The sequence below is a fragment of the Rhinopithecus bieti genome, unplaced genomic scaffold, assembly GCF_001698545.2.
Source record: "Rhinopithecus bieti isolate Rb0 unplaced genomic scaffold, ASM169854v2 scaffold_29388, whole genome shotgun sequence".
In the NCBI taxonomy this organism is placed as follows: Eukaryota; Metazoa; Chordata; class Mammalia; order Primates; family Cercopithecidae; genus Rhinopithecus; species Rhinopithecus bieti.
In genome coordinates, this window is record NW_016813389.1 from 1,072,147 (window position 1) to 1,085,899 (window position 13,753).

The window sequence follows — 13,753 nt, forward strand, 5'->3', positions numbered from 1 at the left end:
CGGCTAGCTTTTGTATTTTTTAGTAGAGACGGGGTTTCACCGTGTTAGCCAGGATGGTCTTGATCTCCTGACCTCGTGATCCACCCGTCTCGGCCTCCCAAAGTGCTAGGATTACAGGCTTGAGCCACCGCGCCCGGCCTAAAAATTTTTAATTGTTAAATATGTATTTACAGTCTACAAGGTGATGAAATTGTGGAATGATGAAATCAATTTACATGTCCATCACCTCACCTACTTTTTTTTTGTGGTGAGAACATTTCAAATGTACTCTTTTAGCAATTATGCAATACTTTTTTTTTTTTGTAGACAGAGTCTTGCTCTGTCACCCAGGCTGGAGTGCAGTGGTGTGATCTCAGCTCACTGCATCCTCCACCTCCGGGGCTCAAGCGATTCTCTTGCTTCATTCAGCCTCCTGAGTAGCTGGGACTACAGGTGCCCACCACCATGCCCCACTAATTTTTTGTACTTTAGGAGAAAGGAGGTTTCGCCATGTTGCCCAGGGTGGTCTTGAACTCCTGATCTCAGGCAATCTGCCTGCCTCAGTCTCCCAAAGTCACTAAGTGACTGTGGTCACCAATCCATGCAACAGATCTCTAAAATGGGCCTCTTTTGCTTTCTCCTCCCCCTACGCTGTGCCTGCTGCCTCTCCCCTATTTGTACCTCTTCATCTCTGTTCTCTTTATTCGTACGCCCCCCTCCTGTTCCTATTTCTTCCACTACGTTTCCCTTGGGTTTCCTCCCTTTACTCCTCCCCTCTGACCTCTCCTCCTCTCTTCTGCCCTGATCTCGGTAACTGAGCCAGCCTGACCAAGATGGAGAAACTCTCTCTCTACTAAAAATACAAAATTAGCCAGGCGTGGTGGCACATGCCTGTAATCCCAGCTACTTGGGAGGCTGAGGCAGGAGAATCGCTTGAATCCCCAAGAAATACTAGGCAGACAGGGGCAGGTCCCTGGCAAAACCCTACATCCCAGCTGAAAAGCCTGAATCCTGTGGCCCAAAGTGAGGCAGGAGGTTGCGGTGAGCCGAGATCACTCCATTGCATTCCAACCTGGGCAACAAGAGCGAAATTCCGTCTCAAAAAAACAAATCAAGATGTAGGCCGGGCGCAGTGGCGAACGCCTGTAATCCCAACACTTTAGGAGACCAAGGCAGGCGGATCACCTGAGGTCAGGAGTTTGAGACCAGCCTGGACAACATGGTGAAACCCCATCTCTACTAAAAATACCAAAAATTAGCCCGGCATGATGGTGTGCGCCTACAGTTCCAGCTACTAGGGAGGCTGAGGCAGGAGAATAGCTTGGACCGGGGAGGCAGAGGTTGCAGTGAGCCATTGCATTCCAGCCAGGGCAACAGGAACGAAACTCCGGCCAGGCACGGTGGCCCACACATGTAATTCCAGCACTTTGGGAGGCTGAAGTGGGTGGATCACGAGGTCAGGAGTTCGAGACCAGCCTGGCCAAGATGGTGAAACCCCGTCTCTACTAAAAATCCAAAAATTAGCCAGGCGTGGTGGTGTGCATCTGTAGTCCCAGCTACAAGGGAGGCTGAGGCAGGAGAATAGCTTAAATCCAGGAGGCGGAGGTTGCAGTGAGCCGAGATCATACCACTGCACTTCAGCCTAGGCTACAGAGCGAGACTCTGTCTCAAAAAAAAAAAGTGAAACGCGATCTCAAAAAAAAAATCAAGATGTATACATTTAGAGAAGGAAAGAAGATTTTATTTCTTATAAAAGGGTACAGACTGCAAGGTGACCATCCCACAAACTGGGAAGCATGCCTTTGACAGAGGCAGAAGGCAGAGAAACACTAAGCAGGCAGGGGCAGGTCCCTGGCAAAACCCTGCTTTCCAGCTGAAAAGCCTGAATCCTGTGGCCCAAAGTGAGAACTTCTATCCGTTTGCCTGCTCTCTCCTGATTGGTTCTTTCTGAATAGTGCCTTTTTACCAATCAAATATTGCCATTTCCAAAACTACCTGCAGCCCACCCCACCTCCCATCCTGTACCTTTAAAGACCCCCACAGAACCCAGACTCGGTAGGGAGAGAGAAGTGGCTTGACTGGAGAGAGGCGACTTTCCTTCAGAGTGAAGAGGCTGGACTTCAGAGGAGAAATGGCTTAACTTCAGGGAGATGGCTTGACTACAGGGAAGAGCCATCCGGAGTGGCAAAGCTTCAGGGGAGGATTACCTGCCCGTTCTATCTGCTTTCCAGTTCACCTCTCTGCTGAGAGTCATTTCTACTGCTTAATAAAATTCTCGCTGGGCGCGGTGGCTCACACCTGTAATCCCAGCACTTTGGGAGGCCGAGGCTGGCAGATCACAAGGTCAGGAGATGGAGACCATCCTGGCTAATATGGTGAAACCCCGTCTCAACTGAAAATACAAAAAATTAGCTGGGCGTGGTGGTGGCAGGCGCCTGTAGTCCCAGCTATTTGGGAGGCTGAGGCAGGAGAATCACTTGAACCTGGGAGGCAGAGGTTGCAGTGAGCTGAGATCAGGCCACTGCACTCCAGCCTGGGTGACAGAGGAAGACTCCATCTCAAAACAATAAATAAATAAATAAAAATAAAACAAAATAAAATAAAATTATCCTCCTTCACTATCCTTCGAGTGTCCAGGTGACCTCATTCTTGGACACTAGATGAGAGCTCAGGACTCACCAACTGCGGGTACCCCAAAAAGGTTGTCATGCTGGCCCTCTGCTCTCACTGGCAGAGGGCAGCCACCCCACACGGTAAAGCAAGGACCCTACCGAGCTGATAACACACTGCCATCCATGGACAGCAGAGCTAAGAGAGCACTGTAACATGTCCTCTGGGGCTTCAGGGTTTGCAGGCACCCCAACCTGGGCACCACCATGGGGCCTGCATGGAGCCTCCTTTTGCCCACGCCCAAAGCAGCCAGCCGGATCCCGCACTTGCCACCCACATGCTCCCTCCCACAAGGGGTTGAGCATGGGGGGCCGACATAGACAGGGCACGCCACCACACCTGGCTAATTTCATCGTGTTGGTCAGGCTGGTCTTGAACTCCTGACCTCATCCGCCCACCTCCGCCTCTCAAAGTGCTGGGATTACAGACGTGAGCCACCACATCCGGCCTTGGACCCCGCTTTTCTTTCTGGAGCCTCTCACCTCCCCAGGCAAGCCCAGGTGTCTCCTTGGTATCCCACATTCCCCCATTAGAGTAACCATCACAGGGGATTGTGATTAAGTATCCGCTCCCCAGACAATGAACTCCCCTGGGGCCACCACATACCTGCCTCCTGTCCACCACTGAGTTCCCATGTCCAGCCAAAAGGCTGGCAGACAGAAAACATTAGTTGAATGAATGAAGGAATGGGGCTTTACCGACAATTATAATTTTCTTTTTTTTTTTTTTTTTTTTGAGATGGAATCTTGCTCTGTCACCCAGGCTGGAGAGCAGTGACGCGATCTCGGCTCAACTGCAACCTCCGCCTCCCGGTTTCAAGCGATTCTCCTGCCTCAGCCTCCTGAGTAGCTGGGACTACAGGCACACGCCACCATGCTGGGGTTTCACCATGTTGGGCAGGATGGTCTTGATCTCCTGACCTTGTGATCCACCTGCCTTGGCCTCCCAAAGTGCTGGGATTACAGGCGTGAGCCACTGCTCCTGGGCTTTTTTTGTTTTTGTTTTTGAGATGGAGTCTCACTCTGTTGCCCAGGCTGGAGTGCAGTGGTGCCATCTTGGTTCACTGCAAGCTCCGCCTCCCGGCTCAAGCAATTCTCTTGCCTCAGCCTCCCAAGTAGCTGGGATTATAGGTGTTTGCCACCATACCCAGCTAACTTTTGTATTTTTAGTAGAGACGGGTTTTCACCATGTTGGCCAGGCTGGTCTCGAACTCCTGATCTCAAGTGATCCACTCACCTCAGCCTCCCAAAGTGCTGGGGATAGAGGCATGAGCCACCGATACCAGCCGACAATTGCAATTTTAAAATGTAGTTGTGCCCAGCTCTTCACAGTTATGGAAGGGCTGACACTCCGCCCTCTTTCCATCCTCACCAAAACCCTGTGATTCGGGAAAGGGAAGAATTTTATCCCTATTTCTTTTTTCCTTTTTTTTTTAGATGGAGTCTCACCCTGTGGCCCAGGTTGGAGTGCAATGGTTGGATGTCAGCTCACTGCAACCTCTGCCTCCCGGGTTCAAGAGATTCTCCTGCCTCAGCCTCCCGAGTAGCTGGGATTACAGGTGTGTGCCACCACGCCTGGCTAATTTTTTTTTTTTTTTTTTTAATCTTTAGTGGAGACAGGGTTTCACCATGTTGGGACAGGCTGGTCTCGAACTCCTGACCTCGTGATCCACCCACCTCGGCCTCCCAAAGTGCTGGGATTACAGGCGTGAGCCACTGCACCCGGCCTCATCCCTATTTCATTTCACACAGGGGTAAACTCTAGAGAACTGAAGTAGCAACACTTGATTCCATCTCAGGTCGGCCTGATCTCAATCCTAGGGTTTACTGTAAGACCCAGATAGGTGGCCAGAACTGAAGACCCCTTGACTCCAGCTCTCAGAGACACTGTCTAGCAGGCGAGACCTGGCACTTTGGCAAACAACTCCAGAACAAGGGGGAGAGTAGGGACAGTATAAGAGCATGCTGCGGGAAATCAGGGGCGGTAGTATTTGAAAATGGGCGCTTGGAGAGTGGGAAGGATTTGTCCTTGTGGGGAACGACAAGAGTAGAGCATCTTAATGTGAGAGCTCAGCCTGCTTTGGCGTCCTCCAAGAAACCCCCTTAGAGGTCTGGCAGCTCCGCTTCAGCCGCTTTAAGAGTGGCCCCGCCCCACCCAGCCGCCCATGTCGATCTAATCTGAATGGCCAATAGTAGAAGAGAAGAGACCACTTTCGCGCTTCAACCGCACTAGGGGGCGGGGAAGAGGGCGGGAGAGGCGGGCTATCAGCTTGGTCACATGACCCGCCTAATTGGCCAGAGGCTGCGGCGGTCCTCAGCGATTTAGCGATGCTCATTGGCCAGAAACGGGTGGGCCTGGCGCTAGGCCACGCCCCCGACGGCCTCGGTTTGGTTGCGCAGCTGCGGGGGAAGGAGACGCTGCCCTTCCGTAGCGATGGGATCCCGGGTGAGTATCGGCCCGGGCTGAGTCCCCAAGGCGGTCGGGCAGCGCGGCAGGGCCCGGGACTTGAGCGGAGGACCGAGTGAGCGCGGGTGACCGGGCCCAACTGGACCGGGAAGGTGCTGGGTTTGGAATGAGTGGGTACCCAGGCCAGGGAAGATGCGAGAGGGTGCCTTGCTTGGGAGTGGAACGAGAAGGTACTTGGGTCAGGGAGGTGATGCCCAGGCCTGGAACGTGGCGGGGATTGGAGCAGGCGCGTAGGTACCCGATCCGAGGCGGGGAGAGCACCCGGGATGGAAGGAGCAGGTGTGCTGGCCGTGAGCGGCGCCAGAGGGTACTTGGGTGAGTTTCAAGGATATTCCGGTGTGGGGGCAAGAGAAGAAGGGGCTGCCTAAGATGTCTGGGGTGGAGTGAGCAATTTCTGAAGACAGGGATGTTGCTGAGGTCCAGCGCGGGGATGCCCAGTGCCCGGCATGGTGGGACTGTTGAGGGGTCCGGCATGGGGTGAATAGGAGACTGGGCAGAGTGAGTGGCTCAAGGGAGTCGGGGACGTTGTTGGGGTCCAGGCGGAATGAGCGAGTGCACAGGCCAGATTCATTAGTGGGGTTGCCTAGCGCAGGGGAGGAGGCGCGTGGGATGATAAGCTTAGACACCCAGGCTGAGGGTGCTGTAAGTGCTGTGGTGACGGTGGAATGAGGAGGTGTCTGCCTAAGATTGTAGGGCACGAGAGATGGCTGCCCAAGTGGGGCCAGGCCCTGCACAGCAGTAGAAGTGTCCATTTGGTAGGGGACATTGCTGTGGACTTTTCATTGTGGAGAGGAGGTGGAGGGGTCTCACCTTAGGCCCTGGGGGATGGCCAGGGTGCCAGGGGGACAGGCACAGTGTGGGTTGACTGGATTTGGATCCATCCCTGGAGTGAAGCAGGCTTGGGGGCTGGTGGTGTTACCTCGCACCTGCAGGCTTTGCCTCCCAGTGGGGACAAGGGGCTGCTCTGGACTCTCCGGCAAACAGTGGGCCTCTGTCACCCCTGGAGCATGTGTTCAGGCTCATCTTTAACGCCATGTGGGCTTCTCACTTAGAGGCCCAGAAGTCCTACAGGTGTGGCCTGGAAGGAGCAGCGGCAGTTGTAGCTGGCAGCAGCTGGGAAACACTACCATGGTCTCAAGATCCCCCAGAGCCTGGCCGCTTAGTACTCAGTGACCTCAGGCAGGCTGCCTCATCTCAGAGCCTCCGCGTTTCCCCATCCTTGAGATAAACATTGGTCATTGCGAGGGTTCTGAGAGGACAGGACCCCAAGCCTGTCGTGGAGAGCCTGTTCTGAGTCTGGCCTGGAGTAAGGGCTTGGGAAATAGTAGCTGCTGGCCCTCTGATGTTCTTGTCTTCCCTCTTTCTGAGACCTGAGCCAGCCTGGGGTTGGGGTGAGGGGTAGGGGGATGTGGCTTACAGTATTGACCTAGGTCCTGACCACTGTGGGTCACGTAGCTCAATTCACAGCCTCCTGGTAGGATGTCTCTACCTTTGACAACCTGGAAGCTTCCTTAGCCCTAGAACATCACCCTGCCTGCCCCTCCTCTTTCATACACCCCCCAGTCCTAGAGCTAGACTGACAGGCTCCTCAGTCCTTCCCACTCACTGGGGAGAAGCTGTTTCTTCTGCTGGCCCAGTGACTTTGGCCGCCATCCCAGGGAGACAGGGTCAGTCCTGTCCTGTGTGTTCCTTCCGCTTGAGGTCCCAGGAGACCTTGAAGGCATCCTCAGGCTTGGAGCTGGAAGTGGGGGAGCACCCTGCTGGGTCTTGGGGTCCAGGCTAGGTGTGATCAAGCCACTTATTTCCTGGCCTTGGGAAGGGGCAATGGGGTACCCTGTGGGGGAGGGGAGTATTTCCCGAGGTCCAGGGGAAAGCTGCCCAGTACTCTGTGGTCTGCTGGGGCTTGCTAATTCCTGCTGCATGTCAACTTTAGCAAAAAGGGTTGCACTGAGCACAAAGTCTTACTCTACCATGTACCAGCTATGTGACTTTGGACTCCTAACTTAGCTTGTCTGAGATTCAGTTTCCTCATCGGAAACCAGAGGTGAGGCTGGGGAGAAGGTGGGTGGCATCAGCTTCACAGAATCCTTTTTTTGTTTGTCTTTTTTTTTTTTTTTTTTGAGGCAGAGTCTCGCTCTGTCACCCAGGCTGGAGTGCAGTGGCACCATCGAAGCTCACTGCAACCTCTGCCTCCTGGATTCAAGCGATTCTCCTGCCTCAGCCTCCCAAGTAGCTGGGATTTCAGGCACGTGCCACCACACTGGCTAATTTTTGTATTTTTATTAGAGACGGAGTTTCACCATGTTGATCAGGCCAGTCTCGAAGTCCTGACCTCAGGTAATCTGCCCGCCTCGGCCTCCCAAAGTGCTGGGATTACAGGCGTGAGCCACCGTGCCCAGCAAGGAAACATTCTTAACTTTGTGGGAGGTAAAAAGATGCAATGATTCTCAGTCTGGGGCCTAAGATTTTTGCTTAGCAAATGGTCCATGGGTTGAAAAAGGTAGAGAAAATATGGCTGAAAGCCCTAAGTCTGAGAGTGACCTGTTCACCTCTCAGTTTCTGGGTCCTCTCCTGGGCTGGCTGGCCAGAGATGTTTCCGCTTGCAGGGCCCCTGGTAGGCAGAGAGTCTGTGGGCGTGGGGCTGCCCGCTGGTGGGCAGATGCAGAGGCCTGGGGCCTCATTCCAGACCTGGGGTTCCAGAGGCAAGCTTTGCTCCCGCCTCCTCCCCCATGGACGCTCTTGTGTGCATTTCTGCGTGTTCCCGTGTGCACGTTCTCTTCTCTGACTTGGTCGTCTGTCTCTTAGCTCTGTGGAGGGGCCCTCTGGTATGTGTGTTCCTGTCCTTCTGGGGCGTGGATGGTGCCCAGGACCCAGCTGGCAACCAGTTGAAGACATTCTCCTTGGAAGCTCTTGGCCCTGAGGACTTTGCCTGGGGCATTGGCCCTGCCATGGCGTTCCGGAGGGCTGAGGGCACGTCCATGATCCAGGCCCTGGCCATGACGGTGGCCGAGATCCCCGTGTTCCTGTACACAACGTTTGGGCAGGTAAGGATTGGAGTGGGTTGTATTTCTGGTCTGCGAAACACTTCCATGCTCAGCCCAGGGCTCCTCCGTGTCCAGGAACACTGACCCTCGCTCTTGCTTTGCCAGACCTCTGGTGTCTCCTCTTCGGACTGGGTTTGTTGTCTGAGGCTTGAGGCCTGTTCTTTAGCCTAAGACTATATGGACTCTTTTTTTTTTTTTAATTAATTAAAAAAATTGTTTGGGCCAGGTGCGGTGGTTCACGCCTGTAATCCCAGCACTTTGGGAGGCCGAGACAGGCGGATCACCTGAGGTCAGGAGTTCGAGACCAGCCTGGCCAACGTGGTGAAACCCCATCTCTACTAAAAATACAAAAATTAGCCAAGCGTGGTGGTGTGCGCCTGTAGTCCCAGCTACCTGGGAAGCTGAGGCAGGAGAATTGCTTGAACCCAGGAGGTGGAAGTTGCCGTGAGCTGAGATCGTGCCACTACACTCCAGCCTGGGCAACAGAGCAAGACACAGTTCTTGCTGGGCCTGGTGGCAGGTGCCCGTAATCCCAGCTACTTGGGAGGCTGAGGCGGGAGGATCACTTGAACCCAGGAGGCGGAGGTTGCAGTGAGCCGAGATCACACCACTGCAGTCCAGCCTGGGCAACAGAGTAAGACTCCGTCTCAACAACAACAAAAAAAGTTTTTTGTGGTAGAAATAGGGCCTTGCTATGTTTCTCAGGCTGGTCTTGAACTCTTGGGCTCAAGTCATCCACTCACCTTGGCCTCCTAAAGTGCTGGGATTATAGGCATGAGCTACTGCACCTGGTCCTATATGAACTCTTGACCTCAGTTACTCAGTCTGTAAAAGGGGTCAGTGCCCCCCCCAACAACTCACATGTTTGTGGCTGACTGGGCTCTTGACCAAAGATCTGCCCTGTGGGTTGCAGTCCCACCTGAGGGGCTCCCAGGCCCAGAGGGCAGAGGGTGAGGTGCGGCAGTAGGAAGTGTTCAGATGGGGTGGCGGGTGAGCGAGTGTCATCATCTTTGAGGCATCGCTGAGAAACAGGGGTCAGCAGATCTGGGTTTCATGTCTGCCTCTGTCGCCTTGAGCATGTGTCTTCACCTGGGTGAGCCTCAGGTTCCTCGTCTGGAAATGACAGGGACGCAGATGGGTACCCTAGGCTAGGTCCTAGTGCAGTGCCAGGCACAGCTGGTGCTTGCTCACTGCAGCTCGTGTCATCATGACTGAAGGTGCCGGCCCTTAGACCTCACCTCCTCAGCACTGGCATCTTGCCATCTTTATGTTTTTGTGGTCCGTGTTTCAGGGAGGCTGGTCAAGTTCCCTTTCTAGGGCAGCTGCCTCTCAGTCTCTCGTCTGGTTGGCAGATGTGCCAGAGGGCTGGTGTATGTCCTGTCCCTGAGGTGCTCTGGGGCAGTCCTGCTGCCTTGGACCCAGGGAGGTGTAACCGGCAGCGTCTCCTCTTCCCTGCAGTCTGCATTTTCCCAGCTACGGTTGACGCCAGGCCTGCGGAAAGTCCTCTTTGCCACGGCCCTGGGGACTGTGGCCCTGGCCCTGGCTGCCCACCAGCTGAAGAGGCGACGGAGAAGGAAGAAGCAGGCTGGTCCCGAGATGGGAGGGGAGCAGCTGGGCACGGTGCCCCTCCCTATCCTCTTGGCCAGGAAGGTCCCTTCAGTGAAGAAAGGTAGGTGTGAGGTGGTGGGCATGGGCCTGACCTGGGGTCACATCCTGGGGTCATATCCCAGCTGGGTCACTCTTTACCGGGGGATCTTGGGCCAGTGACTTCCTGTCTCAGAGCCAAGGTCTCCTCATCTGTGAACAGGATGACAGTAGCGTCCCTCCCTCCGGTCAGTGTACTGGAGGGTGATGCGGTTGGATGCGTGTGCTCTGTTGGTGGTGCTGGTTTTGGTTGTTCTCATTGGCTGAGGACGCTTTGGGAGCACCCAGGTCCAGAGTGGGTTGGGGGTGTGGCTCCTGGGTCCAGAGAGGGATGTTCCCCAGGCTGAGGTGCAGGAAGGGCCATGTTGTTCTTGAACCACGTGGTATTTCTCCCATCCCCTTCACTCTTCAAAATTGAGGTTTAGGCTGGGCGCGGTGGCTCACGCCTGTAATCCCAGCCCTTTGGGAGGCTGAGGCAGGCGGGTCACGAGGTCAGGAGATCGAGACCATCCTGGCTAACACGGTGAAACCTCATCTCTACTAAAAATACAAAAAACTAGCCGGGCGAGGTGGCGGGCACCTGTAGTCCCAGCTACTCGGGAGGCTGAGGCAAGAGAATGGCATGAACCTGGGAGGCGGAGCTTGCAGTGAGCTGAGATCATACCACTGTACTCCAGCCTGGGTGACAGAGCGAGACTCCGTCTCAAAAAAAAAAAAAAATTGAGATTTAATTTGCATGTAGTAAGATTCGTACTTTTTAGCATACTATTCTTTAGTCTTTGACACAGAGTCATCCCTCCACCACCATAGTTAGGAATCATTCAGCTGGTTAGAAGGTAGTGAGTTCACTCAGTCGGTTGCTCACACTCACAGATCACACTCCTTCTATTCTTTTTTTTTTTTTTTTTTTGAGACGGAGTATTGCTCTGCCACCCAGGCTGGAGGGCAGTGGCACAATCTCGGTTCACTGCAGCCTCAGCCTCCCAGGTTCAAGCGATTCTCCTGCTTCAGCCTCTTAAGAAGCTGGAACTACAGGCACGTACCACCATGTCTGGCTAATTTTTGTATTTTTAGTAGAGATGGGATTTTGCCATGTTGGCCAGGCTGTTCTCGAACTCTTGAGCTCAAGTGATCCCTCTGCCTCAGCCTCCCAAAGTGCTGGGATTACAGGTGTGAGCCACTGCGTCCGGCCATCCTTCTACTCTTTTTTTTGAGACGGAGTCTAACACTGTTGCCCAGGCTGGAGTGCTGTGGCACAATCTTGGCTCACTGTAACCTCCGCATCCTGGGTTCAAGCGATTCTCCCGCCTCAGCCTCCCGAGTAGCTGGGATTACAGGCGCGTGCCACCATGCCTGGCTAACTTTTTGCATTTTTAGTAGAGACGGGGTTTCACCGTATTAGCCAGGATGGTCTCTATCTCCTGACCTCATGATCCTCCCGCCTCAGTCTCCCAAAGTGCTGGGATTACAGGCGTGAGCGAACCCACCCCGCTTTTTTTTTTTTTTGAGATGGAGTTTCGCTTATGTTTCCCAGGCTGGAGTGCAGTAGCCTGATATCTGCTCACTGCAGCCTCTGTCTTCCGGTTTCAAGCAATTCTCCTGCCTTAGCCTCCCGAGTAGCGGGGATTACAGATGCATGCAACTATGCCTGGCTAATTTTTGTATTTTTAGTAGAGACAGGGTTTTGCCATGTTAGCCAGGCTGGTCTCGAACTCCTGACCTCATGATCCCCCGGCCTTGGCCTCCCAAAGTGCTGGGATTACAGACGTGAGCCACCATGTCCGGCCCCTTCTTCTACTCTTTTTTTTTGTTTGTTTTTGAGATAGAGTCTCGTTCTGTCACCCAGGCTGGAGTGTAGTGGCGCTATCTCTGCTCACTGCAAGCTCCGCCTCCCAGGTTCACACTATTCTGCCTCAGCCTCCCAAGTAGCTGGGACTACAGGCGCCTGCCACCACACCCGGCTAATTTTTTTTTGTAGTTTTAGTAGAGACGGGGTTTTACCGTGTTAGCCAGGATGGTCTCGATCTCTTGACCTTGTGATCTGCCCGCCTCAGCCTCCCAAATGGCTGGGATTACAGGCATGAGCCACCGCAGCCGGTCTACTCTTTTTCCCTGCTTCTCACTACTACACTTAACTACTCTTAAAAAAAAAAAAAGAAAAAAAACTTAAAAAAAAGAACTGTTCTATCACTCTCTAAATGCCCTGTGTCAGCCCCTCTCCTACCCTAGCTCTGGTAGCCACTGCTCTGTTTTGTGGCTGCTGCTGTGGTTGTAAAAACTCTTAGGGCTCCTGTTAATCTTGTAATACAGAGACCCCGTGTTTGCTACATTGGAATGTTGTCTTGATCTCTTTCCAGGGCAAGGAGTTCTCATCTTGGTCCTTATCTTGGGAGACTTTTTTTTTTTTTTTGAAACCGAGTCTCACTCTGTCACCCAGATTGGGGTGCAATGGCACGATCTCGGCTCACTGCAGCCTCCGCCCCCCGGGTTCTAGCGATTCTCCTGCCTCAGCCTCCCGAGTAGCTGGAATTACAGGCATGAACCACCATGCCCAGCTAATTTTTGTATTTTTGGTAGGCATGGGCTTTTACCATGTTGGCCAGGCTGGTGTCGAACTCCTGGCCTCAAGAGATCTGGCCGCCTTGGCCTACTAAAGTGCTGGGGTTACAGTGTGAGCCACTGTGCCCCGCTGAAACTTGTTTTAAGAAGCAAAAGCAAGGCTGGGCGTGGAGGCTCACGCTTATAATCTCAGCACTTTGGGAGGCTAAGGCAGGCGGATCCTGAGGTCAGGAGTTTGAGACCAGCCTGGCCAACATGGTGAAACCCGTCTCTACTAAAAATACAAAAATTAGCCGGGCATGGTGGCGGGGGCACCTATGGAGGTGGAGGTTGCAGTGAGCCAAGATTGTGCCATTGCACTCCATCCTGGGTGACACAGCTAGACTGTGTCTCAAAAAAAAAAAAAAAAACGAAGCAAAAGTAGCCTGTAATCCCAGCACTTTGGGAGGCTGAGGTGGGTGGATCATCTGAGGACAACAGTGCCAGACCAGCCTGACCAACATGGTGAAACCCTCTTTCTACTAAAAATACAAAATTAGCCAAGCATGGGGTGCACCCCTGTAATCCCAGCTATTTAAGAGGCTGAGGCAGGAGGATCGCTTGAACCTGGGAGGCAGAGGTTGTAGTGAGCCGAGATCACAACACTGCACTCCAGCCTGGGCGAAGGAGTGAGACTCTGTCTCAAAAAAAAAAAGTGATTCTCCTGCCTCAACCTCCTGAGTAGCTGGGACTACAGGCGCCTGCCACCACTCCTGGCTAATTTTTTTTATTTTTAGTATAGATGGGGTTTCACCGTGTTAGCCAGGATGGTCTTGATCTCCTGACCTTGTGATCCACCTGCGTTGGCCTCCCAAAGTGCTGGGATTACAGGTGTGAGCCACTGCGCCCGGCCATACCTGGCTAATTTTTTGTATTTTTAGTAGAGACAGGGTTTCACCACATGGGCCAGGCTGGTCTCGAACTCCTGATCTCATGTGATCTGCCCACCTCAGCCTCCCAAAGTGCTGGAATTACAGGTGTGAGTCACTGTGCTTGGCCTTGTCTCTATTTTAAAATATAACCATTTGTGTATTTTATTTTATTTTATTTTATTTATTTATTTTATTTATTTATTTTTTTGAGACGGAGTCTTGCTCTGTCGCCCGGGCTGGAGTGCAGTGGCCGGACCTCAGCTCACTGCAAGCTCCGCCTCCTGGGTTTACGCCATTCTCCTGCCTCAGCCTCCGAAGTAGCTGGGACTACAGGCGCCCGCCACCTCGCCCGGCTAGTTTTTTGTATTTTTAGTAGAGACGGGGTTTCACCATGTTAGCCAGGATGGTCTCGATCTCCTGACCTCGTGATCCACCCGTCTCGGCCTCCCAAAGTGCTGGGATTACAGGCTTGAGCCACCG

At 53.4% G+C, this 13,753-nt stretch overlaps 1 protein-coding gene across 5 annotated transcripts in view; it reads left to right on the forward strand.

The window, feature by feature from the left end:
- Positions 1 to 4,930: 4,930 nt before the first annotated feature.
- MIGA2 (mitoguardin 2) overlaps positions 4,931 to 13,753 on the forward strand; it is a 37,160-nt gene continuing 28,337 nt past the window's right edge. For 3 of the 5 annotated variants that reach the window (XM_017848293.1, XM_017848294.1, XM_017848298.1), the window contains exons 1-3: positions 4,931 to 5,094; positions 7,921 to 8,159; positions 9,618 to 9,828. In XM_017848293.1, coding sequence (XP_017703782.1) covers positions 4,977 to 5,094; positions 7,921 to 8,159; positions 9,618 to 9,828 — 568 coding nt within the window. In that variant the 5' untranslated portion in view covers positions 4,931 to 4,976. Of the gene's footprint in view, positions 5,431 to 7,920; positions 8,160 to 9,617; positions 9,829 to 13,753 lie in introns of all 5 variants that reach the window. The other 2 variants (XM_017848296.1, XM_017848297.1) reach the window with 2 other exon arrangements.